Raw genomic sequence first — 27,063 nt, forward strand, 5'->3', positions numbered from 1 at the left:
TGTGCCCTGTCCCCCTCTCTTGCAGGCGGTATTTCAGATGCAGTCAGTGAAATGCCTTAAGTGTCAGGAGGAGAACCGGGTGGTGTTACCGTGCCAACACGCGGTGCTGTGCGAGACGTGCGCCGAGGAGGGCGAGTGCCCCATCTGCCACCCCAACAGGCCCCACTCTCTGCAGTCGTGACCTTGCGAGGACACTCGTTCTGATCATATCCTATAGAACTTTTTAACTTTATACATACGTACATATATATGTATGTGTATATATATATATGTATATATGTGTGTGGATGGGCGTGGCTGTGCACGTGTAGGGACGTGCACACACACGCACATGCACACATGAAAACAGAAAATTAGTTGCAGAGCACTTTTTAATATTTTACATCCCGTATCTAAACTGCCCCTCACCCGTGCCCCACTAATTCTAACTCTTGATGAACTTTGAGAGCTGTTTTTAATACAGATCAAAGGGCCATTTGCAAAGAGTCTGTGTTTCTCCTCTTTTCTATTTAGGTGATAACAAATTTTTGACTATTTCCAGAAGGACTTAGAGTGGGCAAGAGGGGCTTCCACGTGCTTTCCAGAGGAAGAGTTGAGATCACGGGGAGGATCGAGGTGGATTGAAATGACTTGCTCATGCCTTCGGTCCCCCTGCTCTTTCACTGACCCAGCTTGGTTAAAGCCGTCCCCCCTGATGGGAGCTCTGCCAGGCTCCTGCCTGGAGGGCCTCACACTGCCCATCTCTGAATGTGCAGGAACTTTGTCTGTCATTTAATCAGCAAAGTTCACTTTTTAAATTTTTTTACACTCTTTGTATATTTGTATGAAAAGAAGAAAAGAGGGAAAAAAAAAATTTATATTGGACCTAGAGCAAGCCAAGCCCCAAAATTCAGTGACCAATGTTCACTGCTGATGCAGCCAACATGTTCCAGGTCTGAGCAGCCTTAGAAGTATTGCCCTTGGGTGAGCCAAGCCCTTTATGAAGGAAATTTGGATGCAGAGGTTAGTTCTCTCCAGGCACCCCTTTGTTTGGTGTCTGTCTAGAGATGTTTTACTGTTTCAGACGAGATTAGTTTTGTTTTAGCCACAGGGACCTGATTCGTAGTCACTGCTGAAGTGCATGAAACAATTCCAGGTAGGCTGAGGACATTTTTGTTGCCTGTGTCAGCAGCTCAAGGATGGTTTGTGGATTGCTGGCTCCAGAAACCCTCATGCTGGAGATGTGTGGTGACAGAAATAGTCCAGCAGGACAGAGAAATGCCACCAGCTCAGACCTGTCCAGCAGCTGAGCTTTCCTGTGACTTTCCTTACCAGCGTGTCCATTGGATTTTTACATCAGGTGGATTGCAGTAACCTGCTGGGATCTCAACCAAAAGGCCACTCGGTTGACTAAACATTTTTATTTTGCACAGGGATGCTCCTGTGCTGCCCCTCCGTGACCTGGAAAAGCACTGGAACTTCCAGCAGCCCACTATTGTAGGAAAACTGAATTTTTACCAGAGCCTCTCAGAAAGCTTCATATTTAATACAAACACATAATTAGGTTTGCTTCCATAATTCCACCTTTCCTCTCCATGGAAGGGGTTAATATGCATTCCCAGATGATCTCTTAAGTGCAGCTCTGTGTAGTTCTTTTTTATGTTTTCCCATTAACTTGTTTTTGGGTTTTTTGGTAAAAATGCTTTTTTTCCATGTGTATTTTATTGTAACTAGCATCAGGTTTTTTAATTTTTTTTAATGGAGAGACACTGTTGAGTGACTATTGTGGCTATGTTGTTTGGTTATAGCCTTTGAATGTCTGTGCCATGGGGCAGCACATCTGCCTTGGTCTGATCTTAAGGAAAGACCTTTTATTAAAATACATGAACATTTCTCTTTTTTTTTTTAGGAAAAATAAAAAAAAAAAAAATTGGGGGGGGAGGAGGAGGAAAAAGCCCAATTAAGATTAAAAAAATTTACTAAAATGTTTTTTTGTAACTAACTTAAATCATAGGAAATAAACTCTTAAATCAGGTCTTTAATATTTATAAGCAGCAGAGCTGATCAGCCCGTTTTTGGCTATGGTTTGTAACACTTTTTATGAGCGTGGGGGTTTCTCTGCTCCTCTGCCTCCCCGGGGGCTGCTCAGGGGTGATGCTGCCTTTTGCCAACCCTCTTTTTCCAGATCTGTCCGGCACCGGCTCCGTGATTCCAACAGGGAATCCCTCCACATGGAACTTGTCCCCTGAGGGCAGCCTGGGCTGTCTCCATGGGACTTCAGTCACGGGTTGATGCAGGACTTGGGGGGGTTAAGGGGAAAGAGTTGTTTGCCCCCAATTTCCATGGGGTACAAGGAAAAATTCCAGGCCAGAGAAAATGTGTTTTCCCCTTTTGAGTAAAACAGTTTCTCTGTTTTAAAACTTATACTGAAGGACCAAAGAATTCAGAATTTCACCTGTTTGTGGCCCTTACATTTTAACTTTCCATTGCCACACTGCACTCATGGCAGAGCAGCCTGAAGGAATTAGCACTAGACCCATCCCTTGCCCCCACCCAACCTCTCTCAGCACTCTCTTTGCACAAGCACATAGACTTTCTCACTTTCCTCTGGTTCTTGAAGAAACACTTCCTAAATTTAGGTTTCTATCAATTTGTTTGCTGCTTTTAAAAAAAGGAGAGGAATATTGAAATGTGAATTTATTTTCTTAAGCATCAGATGGAAAAGAGAACTTCATCTTTGCATATTTCGTGAATGTTCTGGGGGGCCACTTAAAGACAATTTCCAAACCAAATGAGGTAGGAGCAGGGGGAAGGAGCAGCATTCCTGACCCACTCCAGCAGTTGTTGCTGCCTGCTCCAGGCAGGAAGGACAAACCATAATCACAGCACTGCAGTTAAGGCTTAAGAGTCTGTGATCAGCTTTTGCGTGGTGTAAAAAGAGCTGAAATAAACCTGGTGCTAATAAGTGCAGCCCCTGTCACGTACTGTCAGGCTTCCTTCTGAAGCAGGAGCTCCCTTTACAGGACACACAGTAACACGGCAGAGCTGAGGGGGCTTCAAAACAAAAGTGGGGTCCACGAGGTTCCTTGGGGAGCAGCCCAGCTGAACAGCCCTGACCACGTCTGGGTCCTGCCTCCTCACACAGACTCCTTAGTGGATAATGACATTTTCCTCCCCAGATTTTTGGGAGCTTCAGAAGCGCTGGCCTCAGTGACGAATTGGGCAGGTCAGACCCTTCGGAGCTGAGAGCTGGGGGAAGGGAGTTGTGGTTGTGTTGTGAAACCACAGCATCCTAAAGGTCAATAAACTTCTACATTATTACGGAAAACCAACCTAGAAGCAGATGGCTTGGGACAGCACTACCCGGGGTAGATGCAGAGCAACAAGCAGGGCCAGAGCTGTAGGTGAGAGCCAGGAGCTGAAGGATTTTAGCATTTTGGGCTAACAGGACCACTTTGAGCTCCTCTCCAGCTTTAGGTGCCGTAGCCATGTGCTCGCTGTGGCACAGGAGGGACCCGGGAAAGGGCCGGAGCTGGAGCACATTTCCTTAAGCAGATCCCACCCCTGGGGGTCACTGCAGCCGATCCCCTGCCGAAGGGTTTTACACTTTGTACATCTCTGAAGCTGAACCTGAGCCACTTGCAAGGCTTGTGCAGCTGAGACAATGAAGAGAATTCCTTACCCTGGGAAGGAAGCCCGTAACACTGAATGGACTCAGTCATCCCTTGCTGTTCCACCAGCCTCCGAACCTCCTCTCTTCCTCCTTTTCCCCTATCTGAGAAGGAAGAATATTACCAGTGTTTTCCTCCAGAATTATTATAATCCTTGGAGTGATGGCCAACAGCAAAATAGATGTTACTGATGTAAAACCTAGTATTTTAAAGGTGAAGTATTCCTGCAAAGTAGTGACTGCATCGGAGAGATTTCTGGGGCTTCCCCACTCCGTAGCTTCCAATGTTAAAACAAAATAAATACAGTATACGTTTTAAAAAAATAATAATAATACACACTGCAGTATTTCTGGTGGCAATTCTTGCCCAGTCCCTTCCCTGCTTTCCCCAGGAGGAAGGGCACTGGGCAGAGGCGCCCCTAGTCCGTGTAGAAGTTGGCAGAATGGTGATCAGTGGTGTAAAACGTGTTGTTGATTCCATGTATAGAACTGTGATTTCAGCTGTCGTTCTCTCGTACTCTGTAAATATGTGTTTTGGCTGTCGGAAACCTGGTTTAGACTCTTTTCTTGGCAGAGTGAATTTGCATGTGGGGCTGGAAAGAAAGAACTCAATCTGTGTCACAGTTTCCAAGGGCAGGATGGATTTTTTTTTCTTTTTTTTTTTTTTTTTTTAGACGACAATAAATTTTTATTTTTTTGCTAAGAAAAAAAAATACAAACTGAAGCGGTGTGTGCGTGTGTGTGTGCGCATGCGTGCCCGGGTGGATGTGCAGCCCCAGGCTCTGCTCTGGGGCTTGGGGAGGGTGGAGAAATCTGGCCTGTGGACCCCTTGAAACAACAGATCTGTTGCAAATTTTGCCTTTCACACAACCAAAAATGATTTCTCTCTGAGCTCCCCTTCCTTTTTGGGAGGTTGCAATTCACTTTTCTGATGGAGGTGTGGTGGAAGAGGGGGAACATCGATGCAATGTGGTTAAGGTTGGGCAGAGACCCCTTTGGAAGTGACAAATCCAAAACTTTCTCACCCAAATTCTTGGTCTGGATGTGGATTTATGTTCTGGCAGAGCCAGGCTGGGCAGAGGTGAGCTGTGCCAGCTCAGTGGGTACAAACAGTGTTTGTGTGTTGGCACCCAAAAGAGCACACCTGGCTTGTGGATCCAGTAATTACCTGTTAATTTTGGTCTAATTAACGCTTCAAAGGTGTATCAACCACTTCCCATTAGTCCAATCACAACAATAATCTGAATGGGCCCATTTGTATTGCAGAGTATTGGTAACACAATAAAATCAGTAGGTGTAAGTGCCAGCCCCTTCCCTCTTGTGTTCCAGCTATCCACCTGTGTTGGATTCTTCACCAGGATGAGGAGGATGATGGGGATTTCTTCCTCTTCCTTGGTCTTGCATTTACTAGCAGCTGGTTTTGTGTGCTTCAAGCCTTGTTTTTTAATGCTTGGGCCGTTCTGCTCCGTGGGGTTAGTTGTGCTCTGATTGATTAAGGTTTATTAGTCCTTCTCTGTAAAGGGTGGGATTTCTTTTAGGGTGGGAAAAGAGCCACACAACTGCCTGGAGCTGAGCAAAAATGAAGCTAAAACACCCTGAATGATATGGTGCAAACAACCTCAAAAGAGAGGTCTGCCCGTGCCACCTCCTCCCTGCGACACACCTGGCTGCTGGCAGCCCAAGGCAAGGTAGAGCACAGTGGTTTTTAAACAAACAGCTGAAAATGAGCTGAGACCATCTTCAAACCTCCAGCCTCGTGTAGTAAACCTTGTAATAAAATGGGGGCTGCCAAGCAGGGGCCAACTCCAGATGGGCTGTAGGGTGCTGGACCTGGCTGAAATGACACCCTGGGACAGCATCTCCACAATCCCAGACCCAGATTTGGGATATTATTTCTCTGCACTGAAACCTAAGCCAGCAAATAGCTTCCTTGGGAGCCAGCAGCGCCTTAATCCCTCCTGCTGTGGGCTCTGTCACACAGATACCAAAGGAGCTTTTTTCTTCCCCCCCCCCCCCATCCAGGATTTGACCTGAGCTGACCCGGCGGCTGCTCTGCCCTCCGAGGGCACAGCTGGTGCTCAGGCACCCGGGAGGGGGATGCTTTTAATTCCCTGGTCCCTGGCAGCTCGCAGGGACCTGCTGCAGCTCAAACACAGCCACCTCCGTGCAGGGTGGGGGTAGAGGGAGCTCCAGGTGTATAATTAGTACTAATTGCAGCAAAAACAAGCTCCAAAAAACCCAACAAATTGTTAAAATCACCTGCCCTGCCAGGCATTTTTGCTGTCACACTGGGTCACCCCACATGGATGCACCCTGCAGAGCTTCTCACCACTTCCAGAGGGACCCAGGTCCCTGGCACAGGCTGGGGGTGATGCCAGGGATCTGCATCCCATGTCTGGGCTGTCAGCTGCCCAAAATGTCCTGCTTTGGCTGCTAGGGCTGTGATGCTCTTTATTGCTGCCCAGGCTCCAGCAGGATCCCAGGCTTCCAGAAGGTTGATAAAATTGGTGGTAAAATAAAAAAAAAACCAAACCAAACAGACACAAAAGCGATGCACATTTTTAAAAAAGGAGAAATTCAGCACCTCAAATGCCATGTCCCACCCCACTGTGCTGCTGCTCCCAGCACAGGGCCACTGCCCCAAAGCACAGATTCAGCCCACGCATCAGCTTTGTGGCTTTTCATTTAAAATAAGAGGCTTATCCACAAGTAAATGAGGGAAAAAAGAAATTTAAAAATTTAAAAAAAAAAATGAAGGCTGGTTTGGCCATGGCTGTCCCCAGCCTGAATCAGTTGTGTTGCAGACAGGAAGGGTGGGGACACGGCCAGGAGATGCGGCACTGGCAGTGACAAGCTCCAGAGGGATGGACAGGGACAGCCACACTTCCACATCCCTCGTGTAGTGTTACGAATCCAGGCAGGCCAAGAAATCCCCTCAAATCCAGCTGTCCCCCCTCCACGGCTCACGGGAGCGTTGCTGCCCGAAGGTGGGGGTGAGACGGGTGCGGTGGGGCGGGCACAGGGACCCCTCTGTCCCCACACTCCCTGCAGATGTTCTGGCTCCAACACCACAGAAGTCCCGTGGTCCCGCTGGCCTTTCAGGGCCATCTTCCTGGCCCTCCCTCACTCCCTCTCCTTGGACTGCTTGGCTCGCTGCTTGCGGAGCTTAGCGAAGGCCTGAGCCTCTTTGTCCCTTTTCCTGGACTCCAGCAGCTGCAGGATCTCATCTGCCGGAGAAGAGGGGAGTGATGGTGGGAGATGCTCCCCACAGCCCCCTCCCCACGCTGCAGGGCCTCAGCCCGGCTGTGGCACCACGTACCCGTGGGCTTGGGGTGGGTGAGGGGGAGCCGGGTCTGGGGCACCCGTCCCATGTCAGCCTCCTCGGTGTCGAGGCCGGGCAGGTGGCACAGGGGGAAGAAGGCTTCGCCCTCCAGGTCGTTGGCCCCCAGCACGTCGTAGTCAAACACGGTCAGCAGCAGACAGGCCCCCTCCTGCCGACACTTCTCGGGGGGGATCAAGCTGCAGGGGCACGGCAGGCTGGGGATCATCACATCCCACCCCCTCGGTCCCAAAATTCAACCTTCCATGCTCCACACTGACCCAAACCCCTCAAAACTCAGGGCCCCAGCACAGCCCCGCACCCTCCCCGGTGTTTGGGGGGACCCCACTGGGGTGCAGGGGGTTAAATCCCTGGACAGGGCGCAGTTCCTGGAGCAGCAGCCCCATGGCAGAGGCTCTGTTGAAGCCTGAGGGGCTGTGGGGACTGGGGGGCCCCTGGTGGGCGTCAGCCCCTACATACAAGTCGAAGGCTTCATCGAAGAGGGGGTGCAGCTCGTTCTTCTTGCACTGGGTGGTCCGGGCCACCACCTCGGGGAACTCGTGCCGGGGCTCCAGCGTGAGCTGGACGAAGGGGTCGCTGGAGCCTGGTGGGGTGCAGACATCAGCCCCTTCCCCATGCCCCTCTGCCCCGGGATGAACCCGGCCGGGGAGGCTTGGACACACTGGGGTGGCTGCAGGAGGGGGTCAGGGCACTGTCACCACAACCCCCAGCCCGGCCCGGGCTCCTGGAGGGTGCGGGAGCCGCCCTAACCCTGCCCGCACAGCGATCGGCCGCGGGTGGCCGCAGGAGGAGTGACCTCTCCTGGAGATCTCCCCGAACGGCAGCCGGACCGCGAGCAGGTCCCTGCTCATGCGGCTTTTTATCCGCGACTGCTTTGCACGATGAAGAAAAGCCGCCTGCCCTGGCTGCTGGCCGGTGGGATGTGGGTACTGTGTCCTGCCTGGTCCTGCCTGCCACATCCCACTGGACCACCCCGGACCAGTGCAATAACCCCCCTTTTCCCCCAAATCCACCTCCTTGGGTAAAGAAAGAAATCGAGAGAGAGTCCAAGCACTGCCAGGACCTCTCCTGACTGGGGCATTCCAGGGACCAAGGACAGGGGGTCCCGGGGCAGTGGGGCTCCCCTGCCCACCCAGGGGGGTCCTGGGACAGTGGGGCTCCCCTGCCCACCCACACCCACCGTTGGAGTCCAGTGGGATGAGGTTGGTGGCGTTGAGCACTTCCACATGGAGTTTCTGCTCCAAAGGCCGGTACAGAGCTTTGATGGTCACGGCCCCGTACTTCTCTGAGCTGGTGTCCAGCTGGAAAGTGGGGTACAGGGATAAGGGTGCTGTCCTTCATCCTCATCATGGAGGGGAGGCACAGGGTCTGGCAGAGGCTGGGCAGGAATTTTGGGGTACCCAGGGTTTGCTGGAATCCTCTGGATGCAACTGAGCTCACTCCTCTCAACACTGTGGCAAAACCTGCCCCAACAGCCCCAGGACTGGGAGGAAATTCCACATTTCCACAGGCAAGGCCTGTGAGCAAGGGTGGGATGTGGGAAGAGGTTGGGAGCACCATCCGGACTCCTACCTGCTGCTGGATCCTGTTGCTGAAGTATTTCTGGATGAGTTTGCGGCTGCTGGCGGAGCAGAGGGCCAGGTGAGTCTCCAGTGTCTGTGGGGAGGGTAAGAGGTGATGGTCAAGCACACAGACAGGTCCACAGCCTGGGGATGTCCTCCCTGGCAACCCTCCCTCCCAAAGGAACCCACGGGGACTCCCCATCCCCATCTCCATACCTGGAAGGTTGCAGTGTGGAGGGTCTCCAGCGGCAGCCCGCAGCCCTCGGCGTGGAAGCACAGCTCCAGGCTCTGGGGACAAGGATGCTGTCAGCCACCAACCAAACCCCTGTCCCTGCCAGGGACCCCCTGCTTCCCCCTGGTACCTTCAGGGCACAGAACAACCTCTGGTAGTGCTGCACCGAGGGCACCTGCGGCCCCCCTGCTGCTGAGAGCACGGACAGGGTGTGGTGCCACAGGAGAGTGAGGAGGCTGCAGGGGAGAGGGAGGCTGTGAGCAGGATCCAGGGGGTGGGCTGGGGAGATGGTCTTCAGCTGAAGGGCTTTGCAAAGCCCCAGCAGAAAGTGCCTCATCCTGCCAGCCCTGAAGTGGGATGGCCCCAAGCCACACGGAGCTGAGGGGATGCTCCTGCCCGAGGGATGGTGACACTGGTGGCCTCTGCCACAGTGCATCCCAAGTGCCCTGGTCACCTTTTGAAGTTCTCCTGGACCAGATGCTCATTGAGGTACTGCAGCTCCGACTCCAGGAACTTCATGAGCGGGATGATGGACTGCAGCAAGAGGAGAGGGGCATTGGGGAGGGCAGGGGGGCTGTGTCCAGCAGGGCAAAGCAGGCTAGGGAGGATCCCAGAGGGGCTCCTTCCCACAGAACATGGGCAGGCTGTGCCTGATCTGGTCCTGCTGCTGACACAGGCATCAAGCGAAGCATGTGGAGGTCTGGGCCCCATCACTGGTGTGTCCTGTGCCCCAGGCATGGGCAGGGAGCAGCGATGGAGGGTGACAGAGGCCTCCACCAAGCAAGAAAAGACTGCCCAAAAAAGATGGTCCAGGAGGGGCTGGACTAGATACTTACATCCTCAGGCTTCTGGGTGTCACTGGAAGATGAGAGCTCCTGGATGTGCCTGGCAATGCCCTTTTCCAGCTGCCAGGGAGAAATGCAGGAAGAGACTTGGACCTTGCCCTCTGCATCAGCCTCCCCATGCCCAGCTCCACCTTGTCTCCATCCCAGGAGCATTATGGGCTTCAGGACACCTTGGGTGAAACTGCTCTGCACCAGGTGAAAGCCAATGGGGGGTCAAAAGGCAGGTGGTCACCTTGGTGGCCAGGGCTTGCACCACATCCCGGACCTCATGGTCCAGGCAGGCCACGGTGCTGTTGAGCTGGTTGTGCAGAGCGTTCTGGATCTGCTGTGGGTCGATGACGCCCCTCATGCGCTGCTCCAGCTGGGCCCAGTCCAGCTGTGACGGCAGCTTCAGCATCAGCAGCCGGAGCTGCTCGATGTTGTTCACCACGATGCAGAGCTGGGGGAGGTGGGTCTGCTTCAGGGTGTCCACACTCCCTGAAGCATCCCACATCCCATCCCCAGTGCGATCTCCACCACTAGTGCCATTCCTATCTCCATCCCCATCCTCATCCCTAGTCCATCTCCATCACTATCTCCATACTCATTTTCACCCTCACCTGTGTCCCCATCCCCATTCCGCTCCCCCTGCTCACACCATTTCCCTCCTGATTTTCCAGGATTATGGCTTTTGATGGCCAACTGGTCCCTGTGGAACCCAAACTGGGGATGTCAGCTGGGTTCTCAGCAGCTCAGCTCCCTCTCTGCCCAGAAACCAGGGCCAAATCCTGCCTTTCCTGGAGAAACCAGGACAGGTTGCAATACCAACCTTGTTGGCCGCCTCGCCCTCGTTCCGCTCACTCAGCGACAGAGCCTCAGCCCTCTCCTTGATGAGCTTGCAGTACATCAGGGAGATCTTGCACATGTCCTGCAGGACAGAGAGGAAACCAACGGGACTGAACCAGGCAACACAGGGACCACCGTGGGCTCAGGGAACCACATCACTGGGGAGTACTGGCTCCTTCAAGGAGACACATCTCCAAGAGGAGGAGGAAACTCCAGGTGCTGGTGCCCAGGTGTACAAACCTCCAGGAGATTGACCATGATCATGAAGGCTTTGTCAGGGTCTGGCCAGTTGAGCTGCTGCCAGGTCGTCACGATCTGGGCGTAGCAGGTGGACAGGTCAACAGTGGATGTGCTGTGCTTTTGGTACCCGCAAGGCTTCAGCTGAGGGGCAGAGAAGGCAAACACAGCTCCTTATAGAGAGATGCCATCCCAGGGAGCAGAGCTGCTTCTTTACTTTGGGGCTCTCTGGCCCATCATCAGCTCCTTATATCCCAACATCACCACACAACCACTTTGGAGAGTGGAGGAGATGAGGATGGACAGAGCAGCATGAGCTCCCTGCTTCCCTCCATAACCAACCCAGCTTTGCTGGACCCCACTGAAGAGCAGGGAGAGGAGCCTGTGGCCTCATGGCTGCCTTCTCTTCTCTCTTCCCAGAGGCTGGAAGCAAAGGGGATTCTCACAGCATGGCCCAAATGCAGGGTCCTCAGCTCACACGGGCTGCCAGGGAGCAGCGAGGGAAGGGACACAGGGACATTGTGTGGGGCCAGGGTGAGTGGGATCATCTGGCCCAGGGGACCACATACTTTGTTATGTCATTTGGGAGAGGAACCAGGAGCTCCTGGGCTGCCAGAGGCACCTATGTGGTGGTCTCAGTGCTGTGAGCCAGGCACAGCAGTGAGGCATGGAGGACAGCTGGAGTGTCCCCAAAGGGAGGAGGGAGACTTCTCCTCTCCACGTTACCTGGTCCATCTGGATGGCTTTCTGAGCCCTCTCTAGCGTGGTGGTGTAGGCCTTCTGCAGCCACAGGGGCAAAGCTTCCTCGAACCACTGGTGGAAATTGCTCAGAGCCAGAGGTCCATCCCTAGGGATGAAGGCACCGGCTTCTCCAACCGCACAGCAGCGGCACGGGGCCGTCACCCCTCCTGCTCTCACATCACTCCTCCTGCTCTCACACCAACCCCACTCAGAGATGAGCCCAAAACTCTCCTGGTGATGCTCCCATTGACACCAGACACCAACAGCCTGCTCTGCCTGGGGTGCAATTAGCAATGTGTGGGAAGGATCTGGAGATCCTGTCAGTTAACTGCTCGATCCCTCCCTTTCGCGCCTCCCCTCTCCTGGGCTTGGATACCTCCTTGAGAGGGAGTCCTTCATCTCATAGAGCTCCTGCAGCTTCCTGTAGAGATCAAAGAGGCTCTCAGCTGTGGGTCTGGACATGCTGCTGTCCACCTTGTGCAGCTGCTCCTGGACATGCTCCGCAACCTGAATGGGAGCAAGGACGGGGGGACACAGTGAAGTCCAGCCAGGAAGGCTCCTTCTGGAGTCAGGGTCAGCTCAGGGGACTCCTATTCCTTTTGGGTGGCATTTCAGAAGATTTGTCGGGTCAAATAGTCACCATCATCACTCTATGGGTGCACAGGGAGAGACAGGCAGTTTCCCTTGCTCCCTTTCCAGGATTGCAACAAGCAGTTGCCTCCTGAAGGGTGGCCAAAAACCTCAGCCTGTCTTTAGACCTTAGTCCCTCGAGGGCAGAGCAGCCCAGGCTTGCTCACCAGGCTCTCCAGCTCCAGGTAGGCAATGGAGAAGATATTCAGCTTCAGGTTGCTGCAAGAGAGAAACGTGGAGTCAGGAGCCTGCCAACCCCAGCCCAGCAAAGGCAGCCCAGCAAACTCTGCCGGGCCACGTCCTGGGTGAGGACAGCAAAGCTCTAAGGGGCAGAGATGGGACCAAAGATCCCATCTGGGGAGCCCAAAGGCCAAGGAATGAGGCATCAAAGTGCTCTGTCACTCTTGACCCCAGGGAAGGTGGATGGGGGCGAGATCAAGCACTGAAACCTACGTGCTGAACAATTTATTCCAGATCTTTTGGCACTGCTTGAGATCTTCTATCACCTCCAGAAGGAGCTTGGACAAGGCTTTGCTATTCTCCTCTATGCTCTGCAAAGGAAGGAACAGCTTGTTTTGGATGCTCAGACATTTCGAGGTGACTTTATCGTGTCGGAGAGACAGAGGTGGGAACTGACCTTCACCATGGGCTTGAGGTGCTGCTTCTGCATGTGAAACCACTCCGTGGTGCCTGACTGCAAGAGAGGAGTCCTGGTGGGATGGCAGGGAAGCAGGAGGAGCAAAGCCAGCTCTGTCACCCCCTTCACTCTCCCTGTCCCCTGGGTGGGGTGAGGACCTGTGGTGGGAACCACAGGCTGGGGCCACCAGGTTGAAGAGGGGCGAGTATTTCCCACACCATGGTGATCTGTGTGGATTTGCTGAGCTGTGGGCATTGGGCAGGGGATGGAAGGGAAGGGAGACCCACAGGGTCCCACCCTGCTGGGGCTGGGGTGGGTGAGACCCCCACTACCTTCAGAGCTGTGGAGACCATCTGGGGAAGGTCAGGGCTGGGTGTGCAGAGCTCACGGAAAGCTTTTGTTTTGCACATCTGAACCAGGACCCTACAAAGTGAGAACCTCGAGTGAAACCCAGCACCTGCCATGAGAAACAAACACCTCTTCCCCCCGAGAGACAGCCCAAACAGACTTCCCCTCCCAGTGACATTCCCCACAGGGAGCCCAGGCTGAGGGATGGGACAGGACAAGTGTCACAGCAGCCTAGATGGGGGAGGAAGGGCTCACACTGGTTTTGCTCGAGCTCAGGGGCTTGGCCATTACAGTGGCCAAGCCACAGGACCCCACACACAGCTGGCACCAGTGCCCAACTCACCGCAGCAGGGACTGGAGCCTCTCCGTGGACCTCGGCACGGAGAGGGGGAAAATGATGCGGAACCTACGGATGAGGGAGACCCCGTAGGTCAGCAAGGACTGGAAGGACTCGGCCAGCTCTGCTTTCTGAGGAGAAGAAAGGAAACATGCACTGTCCTCCTCAGTGACAGGGAGATGCTGGCAGGACCATGGCACCACAGTGGAGGGAGCTGGTGCTCCCGTTCCTTTCCAGCCTGCTCCAGGAATGGGAGAAAACCCCTGATGTCTCTGGTAGCTTCTCCCTGGAGGGGCTGAACTGAGCTTTGTGCTTAAACCTCATTGCTATGCATGGAAAATTCAGTGTCTCAGCAGGGTGCAGGGATGCTCTGGGAAAACAGGCTGGGAGAAGCAGAAATTGGGTCATGTTTGAGTTTTGCAGGGGGTTGGGATTGACCTGATGGCAGGGATGGAGGAGGAGGATGTCAGTGCAAAGGGTAAGGGGTTCTTCACAGAGAGGGGGAACAAAGCACTGGGAAATGCCCTGCAGACACCCTGGCACCCCTGTACCCCACAACCTCCTGCCCTTCCTGGAACACTGGGAGTGAAACAGCCCCAGGAGCTCCTGGGAGGAGAGGCTCAGGGTTGGGTGCCTGGGGCACCTTCCCCTGATCTCTGACCCCGCACGTGGTGCTGGAGCCCCCTCACCTGCTCTGGCCTCAGGCGCTCCCGCACCCACTGGTACTCGATGCTGGTGATCTGGTGGAGGAGGCAGCTGCTGTTGAACTCCAGGCTCTGGTAGAGTTTGCTGTAGGCCAGCCACTGCCTGGGGAGGAAGGAGGGCTTGGCTGAGCCCCTGGGGCTGGGGGCACCAGGGGCCAGCCACAGCCACAGCTGGGATCACAGGGGCAGCACCCAGGTGTCCTGGGGGCAACACCTGAGCTCATGGGACACACCAGCTATGGCCAGATGGTCCCAGGGAAGGTTTTGGGGCCCTTGACCCCCCAGGTGCTGCACTGGGGCTCCCTGGGTGTGGGGTACTCACGCCATGTCCTGGTGGAAGTCGGAGAGGTCCTTCTGTGTGGCGTGCAGGTACAGCACGGTGCTGGCGTGGCTGCTCAGCTCCCCGTCCCAGGAGGTGCTGCCGGCCTGCTGGGGGGAAAGGGGGAGGGGAATGTGTCCTGGAGCAAGACAGGATGAGCGAGGAGGGGGACAGGCACCATGGTGGGGTGTATTTGCAGGAATGGGAGCCCCAGAAGGATGCCTGGCACCATCCTGACCCTCATTCCCATCACACAAGTGGTCGGGGTGTGGGCTGCAAAGGAAGCTCTCCCCCAGCCCAGCTGCTGGAGGGCTGATTCTGGTGCTGGTACCAGCACTGGTGGTACCTGGTGCTGGAGGATCTCGTAGGACACCAGCTGCTGCAGGAGGTGGCGGTGGACGGTGTAGCTTGGCTGTGTCCGGCTGCTCGTGGTGGCTCTCTGGAAAGAGACAAGGCAGAGAGAACCATCACCTGCCTGGACACACAGGGACACTGTCACAGTAGGGACACAGCACCCAAAAAGTGAGCCTGGAGAGCCAAGGGCTGCAGGTGCACCAGGAGCAGGGTCTGGGGAGGGTCCAGCTCATGCAGACCCTGGTGCTGGCACCACTGCTCCTGGGGCAGGCCCCAGACAAGCCCCAAGGGACAGGCAGCTGTCCCATCCTGCCCAGGCAATGGGAAAGGACCCCTCTTCCCATTCCATCCCACCTTCTTGTGAGTCAGTAGGAACTGCAGGTGACAGTGTCCCCGGTCGGGATAAGTCTCTGTCCGTGGCTCCAGCTGGTACCAATGGTCATTCCAGCAGTGCAGGTCCTGCGGGCACAGAGGGACAAGGGGGAAGCCGTGGGCAGCCTTCCCAGGAGAAGGATCTCATTCAAAGACCAGGGGATCTTCATCCCACTGCGTTCATGGAGCAGGAAGATTGGATTAAAAATACAGGATATACAGTGACTGAGCGTGTTGGAATGACTGTGGCACAGTGAGGGACCTGACATCACTTCGTGGCTCTGAGACGGGATCCGGGCTGTGCTGGGTGCTGCCACAGGGCTGGGATCCTGCCCGGATCCCGGGAGGTTGAACTGGCGCCTGGGGAGCCCCTTGGAGGAGGGGATGCACTGGGCGCTCACCTTCAGGCGCACCACCACGTTCCCCAGGAAATCGTCCTGCCCTTTGTCTTTGCGAGCGTCTTTGAAGATCCTGAAAGGCACAGACAAAGGATGGGGTGGGAAGGTGTCCTGCAGCTGTGACCCGGCCGTGCTCGGGATGGAGAAGAGTGACACAGACCTGCCACCCCACCTCCCTCCCTCCCTCCCTCCCTCCCTCCTTCCAAAGGCGATTTTTAAAATCCAGCAGGCAAATGAGCATTTTCCACCCCCTCTTTCCTCAGCAGCCTTGGGGCCACACCGGCACCAACCTTTTGAGGCCGTGGAGGTCCGTCAGCTCCCCCAGCTTGTGCCGCATCGACTCCACCACGTCTGAATCCCTGTGAGGACGGGAGGCAAAACCCACCACGGGGAAAGGGGGAGACCCAGATGAGGGAAAAACAGAGCAGGGAATTGCAATGACAGTGGAGAAGGGAAAGTACAGGAGCAGGGAATTGTCAGGATTGAGGCCATCCCAAAACCCAGCCCAAATCTGCGAGCGCGTGGCTTCTCTCCATAAATTAAACCAGGGCTTAGGACCAGCCCTGCCTGGGCACAGCCAGCCTGGGTTTTCTCTCCTGGCACAGGTCACATCCTGCACTGAGCACTGCTCCACAGAAAGTGATGGGGAAAGGGGTCCCCAGCTGCTTTCTGGGCCTTGAAAAGGGTGCAGGTTGAAGGAACACCCCAGGGATTCTCCCAGGAGGCAGAACACCCTCGGGGCAGGGTCCCGGGGTCACTGGGATGCTGTCACTCACCACATGTCCAGGTGGAAGCTGGCTGTCTCCGCATCTTTAAACTCCCTGCAAGGCACCAGGGGATGCTGTTACTCGAGTAACATACCAGTGGTGAACCCTCCATCCACACCCAAGAGCCCCGGCCTCCCCCTGCACCCCCCCGGAGAGCAGAGCCAAGGGGTGGGGCTGGATTACAGGATGAACGTCTCGTTCCACACCGGGCTGAGGGTCTGGTTTATGACTTGGGTGCGATGGATTTGGTCTTCGGGGATGAGGTCTTTGACCACAGCCTTCATCCTCTTCTTGTGGTCAGGGTGGGCTGGTTCCTGGCTCCTGACCTCGATGCCCAGCAGGCAGTAGGGGTCACTGAGCCCTGCGAGGGCGGAGGTGTGGGAATTCCACTCGGGAGCAGCAGCTGCCCCTCTTCCCACAGGACACCCACCCGTCTCCACTTACCGCTGACGTCTTTACCCAAAATCCCCTTGGCTTCCTTCACAGTGGCTTTCAGGCAGTAAATGGGGCTCTGGAAAAATGAAGAAATAGCTATTAATGTGTGGGGTCACCAACCCTGTGAGGAAGGATCAACCCTGCCAGGAAGGAACAACCCTGCAAGGAAGGATGGGGCTCGAGCAGGACCACGCCATCAGCTCCCACCCAAGCAGTGACAACCCCAGGGCACCCCAAATCACAATCACAGGGGCTCAGAGGCACTGCAGCCACCCAGCACCACCCCAGCTGCATACTGGGGACACTGTACCTCCAGCTCCATGACCTTCTGCATGATGACACTGTGCTCCTCTGCGTCCATGCCAAAAGCCTGTGTGGATATCGGGGCTGCTGATGGATGCTGCCCTGTTAACAGGGGCTGGAGAGCAGCCAGGGGCTTCCTGCTGCTCCCTGGGAGCCAGCTGCAGCCCGAGGAGAGAGGAGAGCAGCAAAGAGCCCGGCAGGAAGGCTGGGGACCAGCTGAAAGCCCTTGAGGGAGAGCCTTCTTCCCACCATCCCCAGCCTAAGATAAACACTTCTCCCCAGGGCTAACATTTCCCAGCCACAGGCTGCTCCCAGCCCTCCAGCTGGATGCTGCTGCTGCATCTTTTATGGTGCTTGTTAAGAGCTCCCTCTGAGTGACCCTGTAGGGCCCAGAGGAATGATTATTGTCTCCAAACAACCAGAGAGAAAGTGTGTGTGTGGAGTCAGGGCAAGTTCTGAGCAGGTGGGATGGGGCACTTCCACATCCTAGCTCCTGGAGCCTCTGGTCAAGCCCAAGCCCCTGGCACATGGAAAGCACAACCTTATTCAGCTTTAATATTCTCAAGTTTGCAAGTGAAAGTTTGTTATTCAGCCTCCTGAGAATTTTGTGGTCTCTTGTGAACCACCAGAGTAAATCAAAGCCCATTTAAAAACCCACTGAGTGAGCTTGGGGCATAACAGACCCCCACCATCCCCTGTAGCTGGGAGGATGGATGTGTCAGGGACCAGGTTTTGGGGACCCTGTCAGGAAGGGACACACCTTCTGCACGTAGGAGTAGAGCTCCTGGGAGTCCCCGATGTGCTGCTGCTCGGGCTTGCCCAGGCGGTGCCGGATGGTGTAGAGAACCTCCTCGTAGAGCAGGGCCAGCTGTGGGGGGACAGTGCTGGCACCTCGTGTGGGGACAGCCAGTGGGGACATGCTCCATGCATCCCCCAGGATCAGCAGACTTCCTCCTCACAGCTCCCTGAGCTCCTGGCACCCCCTGCATCCAGCCCTGCCTGCCCACACCGGCTGTCCCTGGGGAGCATCTCCAGGAGCTGAGCCATGTCCCCAGGCCCCTGCAGCACTGCCACCCCCTCCAGCACCGCCAAGGGAGACCACAGCAGGGCCACGCTCATACCTCGTCCTTGGAGAACCGGTGGGACAGATCCATCTGGGGAGAGAAGAGAAGCAGAGAGGTTTCCCATCACGAGCATGGTTTGAGGAGGAAATCGCGGCCGGACAAGGCAGGGCAGCCAGGACGGGGTGGCTTCACCCACAGCACATGAGGGTGGGATGTCCCAAAGGATGCTGTGACACCCCACAGCCGAGGAGAATCACCCACCAGCAGGGCAGCACGGGGGGCTTCCCCCCCAGCCCCATTAATTGAGGAGGGGGCTGCAAGGGTGGCAACAGCAGCTTGGGGTTACCCCCAGGAGGCTTTAAAAGCCAACCACCCACCTCTCACCCCCTAGAGCTGCTCATTCCAGCAGCACCAGGCTGGAGAGCAAAGCAGGTGAGGCACAGGGCAGGGGGCCAGAGCACAGTGAGGAGCTCCAGGCTGGGCAGGGAGATGCCAAAAGCCATCAGGATTTGGTGCACTGCTGCAAATCTCTGAAAGCTGCAAGGGTGCACTGCTCATTCCCCACGTGAAGGGTGACCAGCAACAACACTGACTTTCCAAACGAGAATTAAATCCAAGCGGTGACACCAGCAGAGGAAGGGGACCAGTGTCCCTGTGCCATCTGCTACTGGTCCTGGCACTGGAGCCTCTGGGAATACAAGGGGTGACACCAAAAAATGTAACAGAAGTTTTTAAAATGAGTTTGGGCTTTTCTGGGCTGAGAGGCATTTGCAGAGCATGGTCCCAGCACCTGCTCATCCAGGGCTGGTGGAGATGGATGGATGCATGGATGGGTGGATGGATGGATGGACAAGTCCTACCTGTGGGTCAGCCCAGGCCCCAAAGTGACCTTAGGATACCCCTAACAGAAAAAAATAAACCAACCCTGAGCTTGAACATTAACATTTGCTTATGGCAAATCTAGGGCTGGCATAATCCCTCGGCCATCTGGACTGAATTCAACCCTTCCGGCCCTGGCAAGTTTAACCCTTGAGCTGCTTCTCTCCCGCCTGCCTCCACATCCCTTCTTGTACCCACTGGTGGGTGCTGGGGGCAGCAGCCCCTGTGAAAGGGAAACCTGTTGCACTCAGGAGGGTCCCAGCCTGCCCCTGCCCAGGGACCATCCACCTTCTGCTGCTGCTGGCACTGTCCTGCCTGTGCCAAGGCATGGGGGACATGGCCCCATCCCAAATCCTTCAGCATCCCCACAGTCAGCACTGCCCCATGGCAAGGTCACAAGTGCAGAGGGGACAGAAAAAGGATTTTATTTCTCTGCTGCTGTTATTTATCAGCAAGACACGAGCATCTGCTCCTTGCCCAGCAATGGGGCAGCACAGGAGGGCAGGGGGAGGAATCCCTGCTGGTTTTGGGAGCAGCTCCCTGCTGTTCCCTTCTGCCCCCGGACACGCTGCGGGATCTGCTCCATGCTCCCATGTGCACACGGGACTGGTTAAGCTAAAGCTGGGCTGAGCCACCAGGACATGTTTACTGCTGCTAATCCCCATGCCAAGAACCCAGCTCAAATCCAGGAGTGTTGCTTAAATCCGGGTCTAGATACAGCCACCGGCATCAGCCCACCCCAGCAGCTGCAGCAGTGAGGGCTGCAGGGACAGGGGTGCTCGAGAGGGAGGACAAGTCCACCAGGACGGATCATCCCAGGAGTCCAACACGGGGGACTGTGCCCTCGTGCTCCCAGCAGAGCTGTGGGTCCCATCTCATGGGAACAGACGCAGGGACACAGAGGAAGTGCGTCAGGTTGGGATGGCCCAGAGCAGGGCTTGGGGGAGCTGCTGGCAGCAGAGAGCCCAGAGGGGCTGGGAGGGGGCTGGGAAGCCATAGCCAAGCTAAAAGGGGACCCTCAGTGGGGGCACAGAGCTGCAGCTGACCCCGTACTCACCCTGGGGTGCACATTTACATGGGTATGGTACCCCCATCCCTTGGTGACCCTGGCAAAGCATCACACCCAGGACGTGGCCTCGGCCCCTTTTCTCTCATTCCCCTTTTACAGCCTCAGCAGCCAGCGCTGCCCCCCGGGTCCCCTGGGCACAGCCACCCTGACCCTGCCTGGTGCCATCGCACCCCAAACACTCTCCCCAGCCCCCCGGGCTCAGAGCCACCTACCTCGGGGCTCTCCTCCCCGGGGAGGGTCCCCTGGGGGCTCCCACCAGCACGATCCATCTCAGGGGGAGGCTGAGCGTGGGGCAGGGCTGCAGCTCTGCCTGAAGCTGTGGCCTCCCTCGCTTGCTCAGAGGAGGAAACCACAGACCTTATCACGGCGTGGCCATTTTAGCAAAGCGGAAACGTGCTCAGGGCTCCTTCCAGAGCACCCCAGGGACGCAGGCGCCCCGGCGTCCCCACAGCATGGGGACTGTGTGGCACTCATGGGCTGGGGGCAAAAGGAAGGTGTCACATCCAGTCCCTGCTATTGCTTATGAGCCTGGAATTGGGAGTAAGTGGAGAGAAATAGTCCTGAGAAGGCTAAGGCCAGCAGGGGAAGGGGAGATGGAGAGGATTGGTGGAGGCAACAAGAAGGATCTGAGCTCCGAGGTGTCTTTCGGATCCATCGTGCCTTGAGAGCGCCTTGAGAGCACAGACAGGGACCTTGCAGAAAGCAGGGGGGGTCTTCAGCCCCGGGGGGTGGAGGGGATTTGAAACCCCATGCAAAAGCTGCAGGGTGAGAAGTCCTTGCAACACCCAGGAGCGTTGCACAAGGTTGGGCTGAGAACAGATGCAGTAAAGAGCCAAAAACAGCACTGAGAAAGGGCCTGTGACCTTTTCCCCAAACGGGCTGTCCAGAAAGAGCTACTGAGAAAAAAAAGCAGCAAGAAATGAAGTTGAAAATTTGTTCTTTACTGTCAGCTTTCATTCTTGTAAACGCTTTATCTGATTGGAACCTGCCAGGCAGTTGCCTGTCACAGACCGGCAGCCGTGCCCTCCCCTCGCAGATCCCTATCAGGATGCTCTCACTGATAACAAACTGGGTGGGGGAAGGCCTGGCTGGGCATCAGGAGATGGCATGGGGAAGAGCCAGCTTGCTCCTGGGTGTCTGTTGTGCCTACAGACACAGCTGAGAGCGGCCTGGGCTTTGGAGGAGCTCTTGAGCTGCACAAGCATTTGCTGCTCAGCGGCCGGACCCACAGGCCAGGGAAGGACAAGGATGACAGCCCATGCTCAGTGTCACTGCTGGGGTTTGGTGTCCCTGCCGGGGCTGCTGAGGAGCCACAGGCCCTGTGCTGTGTTCCCAGCCTCTTTCTGTCCCCTGGAAGGTCCAAAAGCCATTAAAAAGGTGCTTCAGCTGTAACACAGGCAGCAGTGGCTCCACGCTGGGATCAGTGGTACTGTGCAGGCACTCAGGGATTTGTGCTGAATCCAAACAGGAAACCATGACCATGGAAACTGCACTGGAAAGTTTGTCTCCTTAACAGCAGGGAAGGAGTCAGAGTCCATCAGCACAGAGACCCAGAGCACACTGGCTCCAAGCAGGGCTGCAGGAGGATGCTGGCAGCAGCATCCCTGCGAGAGGAGGAGGGCAGGCAGCCAGGCCCTTCCAGCCTTGCACTCATCCAGTCCTTCAGTTGAGGAAGGTTAGTTTAGGACCTTCCCTTTGCCCTGGAACCCTGTAAGAGCAGGTGATAATGGCAAAAGGGTTCCCTGAGGTTGCAGGACCAGGAGATGGACAAAGGGCTGAGAGCACAGGCAGGGGGTTGATGTGGGGGGCAGATTTTCTTTATCCAGGTCAGCCAGTACAGGACTGGGGCCAAGAGGGGCTGCACAACATAAACACAGTGAATTGCCAGGGCAGAGGGATGCCAAGATAATCTACAGAAAAATAATCCAGAGATACAGTGAGACACCAAAAAGCTGAAATCCACTCCTGCGATTTGTCAGCCTCGTTCCCTGAGGTCTGAAAAAAGCTGCTTGTTACACTTCTGCTGTCTCCCCTGACAGGAGGGCTCTGGTAACTGTCCCCAGGAACTGGGCGCCCCAAGCAACTGGGCTTCAGAACCCTTTCTTGTGCACTCCCCAGTTTGGCACTGGAGCCCCCTCCTCACCCCACATGTAGTGAGAACGCCCATTCCCTTTGGTGCCAGAGATGCTCAGAGGTGCTTACCCAGCCCTGCCAGCCTCAGCCTTGGCTTTATCCAGCCTTTTCCTATTGGCTCACCTTGGGCAAACAGCTTTAAAAGCATCTCCTCCCTTGCTGATGGAGGGAAACGTGGTAGAGAAGCTGATTCTTGCCCCGTGACACACACAAATGCAGTTTATTGATCTGGGACATCAGTGCTCTGCTCCCCTGCAAAATGTTGTCAGTGGGAAGTAGAGAAAAGTGCACAATGGCCTTTGGAAACCATTGCTGTCATCTCTGCTTTTAGCTTTGATTGCAAAAGCAAAATCTGGCCCAGCAAAGAGCAACCCCAGAGGTGAAGGCAGGACATGGACACAGCATCCTTGAGCTGCTCACACCTTTCACTGCTTCTTGCCAACAAAAAATAACAGCAGTCAGGATGTCTCTTGCCTCAACCAGCACAGAGAACAGCTGAAAGAGTTTAGTCAGTCCTCAAATCCGCTTCTTTCCTCCTTGTAACACTGGAGAAATAAAATCCAGTCATAACTATTGCTAAACATCAGGCAGTGACCCTCCAGCCAGGAGCTGGTGGCTGGGCTGGGGTTGTGCAGGCTTTACAAAGGAAAAGTTCAGCTGCTGCTGTGGGAGAGTCTGTTTAAAAGCACTTTCCCCAGCAGCTCCCCAGGTGGCCACTGCCTGGTTTGCAATGCCCACTGAAATGCTCAGGCACAGCCCGGCAGGGTGGGCAGCACTCAGCTCCCGTCAGAGGCCAGCACGGTCCTTAGGCAGGACTCAGTGCAGGGATCACATGGATTTGAGCCTCTCTGTGTGCCAAGGGAGAGCTGTTTGGTCCTTTTCCCCCCTGGGTTTTACCAGCAGCCATCCCTTCCACAAAATACCGGTGACAAAAATCACCAAGCTCCAGTATTTGCACCTCGAATTACTCCTTGTCCAGGAAACAATAAGAGAAGCCCTAAAGGCAGCTCCAGAATGAGCAAGGATTTCTAGTTAGTAGAGACAATCCTGGCAAACTCCATTCCCCACGCTGGCAGACAACTAGCAAAACATCCCAGACATCCGAGGCAGGACTTTCCAGAGGGAGGGGGTCGGCATTCCCCACAACAGCCCCCCCTTCCCACACTGTCAGTCTGCCTCCCAAAATAGCCACCATATTTATGCACAATATGGACTGAAGCCTTATGTTCCTTTTAAAAAGAAGTCATCCTAAAGGAAAACCCTTTATAACTGTCCCCGGTATAACTAAAGTCCACAGGTCGCTGGTGAGTGGGGTTGTAGGGGCTGCTGAGAAAACAGATCTCCAAAGAACAAGCATCATCACCTTCTTTTATAGGGAATCATCTTCCCCTTAAAGGAAAACCTGTTAGGAAAGGACTCTCCATCAGCATTAATAGCAGTTTATCTCCTACCTCTTGTCTCGATCCTGAAGCCGCAGCCTGGCCTCACCCTTATCTCTCGGATGGAAATGGGCAAATAGTCAAAAAACTGATTTCAACATGTCCCTCCCTCACTTCTCCTTTTAACCACGGGTCCAATGACTCTGCAAAACCCAGTGGTGCCTTCCAGGCTTTGGCAAGGTGGACAGTGCAGTCACTAGGCAGGGGGGAGGAAGGTGGTTTCAAAATGAGAAAGACATCCGTGTTCTCCCTCTTTGGGGCTGCCCAGGTGGGGAATCCCCCTGAGACCCACTGGGTGCTGTGGGGCCAATGATTCCATACCTGGGAGGGATGTCAGTCATCCCCCCTCCCTGCTTCCTGTGGGGCCTTCCAGTTACTCCTGCCCTGACCCCACATCTCTCCTGCCACAGGCTCTCCTGAGCACTTTGGGGGCACCTCCCAAAAGATGGTGGTACCTGGGAAGGAAGTGGGGAACACACAGCACCTCCCACCTCATTTGGGGCATCTTAGAAGGATGTCAAGGCAAACTCCATCCTTCTGGGAAGAGCAAAGGGGACTCCCAGCCACCCACACAGGACAGGGCAGTTGTGAAAGCTCTGTTCCCCTTGGGAGCCCTGTGCAGGAGCAGGGGTTTGGCACAAGAGCTGCCAGCTCCATCGCAGGGATGCGCAAGGATGAATCTGAGGAGGTCACAGACTTCATGTGTAGACCTGGATGTCTCTCATTTGCCTCACAGCACCTTGTGACCACTTTAAAATGTTTCCACCATCACTGTCATGTGCTGTGTATGCAGCAAGTATTTCTTCCACTTCCCTCTCCCAGTGAGATAATTCCATTTCAGACACTGGATTTATCATCCCCTCACTGCAAGGACAGCGAATGGGGGATACAGATTTCAAAGCCAATTTATTTGCTGGTTTGGGGGCTGAGTTGAGAAAAGCAGGACCTACAGCATGTGTCTGAGCTGAGGAGGGGCCAGGGGAATGCTTGTGAAGGTGGAAGAACTTGGGGTTGACACCCAGGTACCTCCATGCCCCCATGGTGCCCATGAACCAGGTTATTCCGGAGCACAGACACCAAATACTGACCAACTTCAGCACAAAGCATTCTCCCCATGGCTTTTCCACCAACAGTTCTCCCCACACCCTTGCCAAAGCCCCTGAGGAGCCCACCAAGCTCCACAAGCTTGGATGATGGGAGGAGGCTGAAGGACAACCCCTCCCACCGCCCCCACATTCCAGAGGGACATGCCAAAACATGGAATATTATTGCAGTCAGGCTGGGCCACGGGGAGAGGCAGTGTGTCCCAGCCAGAGCCCAGCCCTCACAGAGCAAAGTACATGGAAAAGGAGGAGAAGGAGGAGGAGGAGGAGGAGGAGGAGGAGGAGGAAGAGACACAAGTTGAACAAGGGAAAGGAAAAGTTTAGAAAGACGGGATTTGCTGAGCTGAGCTCCTAAATGGAGCCAAGCTGATACCTTTTGCTCCAGCGTCTGGAAACCATAGGAGTTGTGTAGGAAATGGCAGGTGGGCTGGGAGGACCCAGCAGGGAGGGATCCTGGTCTGTTTGAGGACCTGAGGTGGGAGATCCAGCAGCCAGCAGCAGCAGGTACGAGTCCGTGCTCCTGCTCCCCGTGACGTGGGCCACTTCATGTCCCGCTGGGGCCTCTCTCGGTGGCACAGGGCCAGCCCTTGAGCAAGGAGGGGGCTGAAATACTGGTTCCAGTCTCTTGGAGCTGACTCACTCCAGAGAGCAGACCAGGTGAGTAACAGCTGCTACGGCTGCTGAGAGAGCCTTGACTGAAATAAAGATCCCCACCCTGGACATCCCAGGGTTTCCTCCCCACCCACAAACTTCACATTTGTCACTTGGGCTTTTCTGTGCAGCTCTAACCTGAAACTCCTCCTGATCACAGCCTGCCTTGGCAAAACTCACCTCCAACACACCCCGGCAGTTCTTTACAGCTGGAGGTGCCTGTGATGCGACAGGAGCTGCTCACTAGTGAGGGCTGGCTCTGCTCCTGGCTCTGCTCCTGGGTGCTCCGGGAGCAGCTGGATCCAGACTTCACCCCACGCCTCCCACCACCTCCAGCCGTGCTTGCAAAGGGAGACAGCGCTGTGAGGCAGAGCTGATAAATCACAGTGTCCATCATGTGGCAGAGGCACAGTTTGACCATCTACAGCTCTGTGAGTGGTGGGAAGTCCTCATGATCTCCAGAAGAAGGCACACCAAGGACAGGGAGGTGCTGGCCAAGTGGCCTTAACCCTGGTCCCTATGGCTGCTCAGTGCATCCCCCCAGCCAGAAAGAAATTAATGCAAAATGATGTTTTTTAGGGAATAGGTTGCATGAAGCTGGAGCACTTGAGGTAAAACCTGGGCAGAATGATGTGGAGGAAGAGGAGGGCTCTGTTTCTTCCTTTGTCTGGAAGCAACCCTGGGCAAGCACACAGAGGATGGGGCAACCCTTCCAGGGTAAGGATCCTTAATCCCTAAGGATGGGGTAATCCTTCCAAGGTAAAGGCCTTTCCCAGCCCCCAGGGACAGCACCAAGATTTCAGGGCTGACAGTAGGAAATCTGTCAGTAGCACCTGCGGTTCCTGCAGCAACACCTCTTTGCACAAGATCTCAAAGCACTTTGGAAATACTCAGTTACCCCACACTCCCCAAAGGAGGGAAACAGCCACGTTTCCAAGCAGCAGGGGCAGGGAGAGACTTCTCAAGTGAAGAGCCCAAGTCACATCAAAGAGACAGAACTGTAGATGGTGGTGGTGGTGGAAAAATCTGCCTCTGCCGAAGGATCCAACACCAATTGTTCCCTGTGCCTCCTCTTTTCCTTCAGTAGTAGAACACCATCCAAATATTGGAATTTAATGGTACCAATCCAGCTGTCACATGGCAGCCTCCTGCTGCACAGCCAGTTAATCATTGAGGCAGGGACCAGACCTGGAGTCATATTAATGCACAACATCTCCTCCTGCCCTACTCCCACTGCACTTCCAGAGCAGCAGCAGACTCCAAATTGCACTTCCCTGCTTTAATATTTAAAACCTTCTGCATGGGCTGCAGAACTGGTGACCCTTCCACCCTCCCTGAGCCCTTTCCCAAGCAAAGAACAGCTCCCAGTTTCCAACAAGAAGATGGCAGGGAGTGCTGAGTACCAAGGCTAAATCTGGGAGTTTTGGCAGGGATTCTCACCAGCACCCTAAAATCTGGATTCCCAAATCGTGCTGCTCCACTCAGCCCAATACCTGCCTGACCCTTGCTGGCTGTGTGACTTGCCCAGCCTTTTGGCCCCACAGCTTCAGCATTCCCAAAATGTGCTTCACTCCCCATCAGCACACTCCAAACGCATTGAGACCACGCCCAATCTCTTTTTTTGGCTTCGTCCTCCTCCCCTCCCCACAGACCATGCCCAGCTCCAGCCTGGGGAAATGGGAACATTCAA

The 27,063-nt window shown here is 55.1% G+C and overlaps 2 protein-coding genes across 15 annotated transcripts in view; one reads left to right on the top strand and one right to left on the bottom strand.

The window, feature by feature from the left end:
* UNK (unk zinc finger) overlaps positions 1-4,949 on the top strand; it is a 45,876-nt gene extending 40,927 nt beyond the window's left edge. For all 8 annotated transcript variants that reach the window (XM_048323337.1, XM_048323333.1, XM_048323334.1 and 5 more), the window contains one exon: positions 26-4,949. In XM_048323337.1, coding sequence (XP_048179294.1) covers positions 26-181 — 156 coding nt within the window. In that variant the 3' untranslated portion in view covers positions 182-4,949. The remainder of the gene's footprint in view (positions 1-25) is intronic.
* A 1,243-nt stretch (positions 4,950-6,192) lies between these two features.
* UNC13D (unc-13 homolog D) lies at positions 6,193-25,441 on the bottom strand. Of its 7 annotated transcripts, none has more exons than XM_048323326.1 (32): positions 25,096-25,441; positions 18,157-18,189; positions 17,796-17,903; positions 17,043-17,102; positions 16,742-16,808; positions 16,481-16,658; positions 16,307-16,351; positions 15,821-15,889; positions 15,534-15,603; positions 15,115-15,219; positions 14,753-14,845; positions 14,410-14,516; positions 14,073-14,190; positions 13,390-13,514; positions 13,031-13,121; positions 12,699-12,755; positions 12,515-12,612; positions 12,229-12,280; positions 11,808-11,938; positions 11,417-11,537; positions 10,694-10,834; positions 10,437-10,535; positions 9,861-10,067; positions 9,620-9,688; positions 9,238-9,317; positions 8,914-9,019; positions 8,768-8,839; positions 8,562-8,645; positions 8,170-8,290; positions 7,449-7,572; positions 6,969-7,168; positions 6,193-6,876 (listed from the first exon to the last, which is right to left on the bottom strand). In XM_048323326.1, exons 2-32 carry the CDS (start codon positions 18,187-18,189, stop codon positions 6,773-6,775), a joined length of 3,135 nt encoding a protein of 1,044 aa, XP_048179283.1. In that variant the 5' UTR covers positions 25,096-25,441; the 3' UTR covers positions 6,193-6,772. The 7 variants fall into 7 exon arrangements, with proteins under 7 accessions (XP_048179283.1, XP_048179282.1, XP_048179284.1 ...); XM_048323325.1 differs by lacking the exon at positions 25,096-25,441 and adding an exon at positions 23,632-23,715; XM_048323327.1 differs by lacking the exon at positions 25,096-25,441 and adding an exon at positions 23,544-23,566.
* Between the last annotated feature and the right edge of the window lie 1,622 nt (positions 25,442-27,063).

The sequence above is a fragment of the Corvus hawaiiensis genome, chromosome 19 (genome assembly GCF_020740725.1).
Source record: "Corvus hawaiiensis isolate bCorHaw1 chromosome 19, bCorHaw1.pri.cur, whole genome shotgun sequence".
Taxonomy (NCBI): Eukaryota; Metazoa; Chordata; class Aves; order Passeriformes; family Corvidae; genus Corvus; species Corvus hawaiiensis.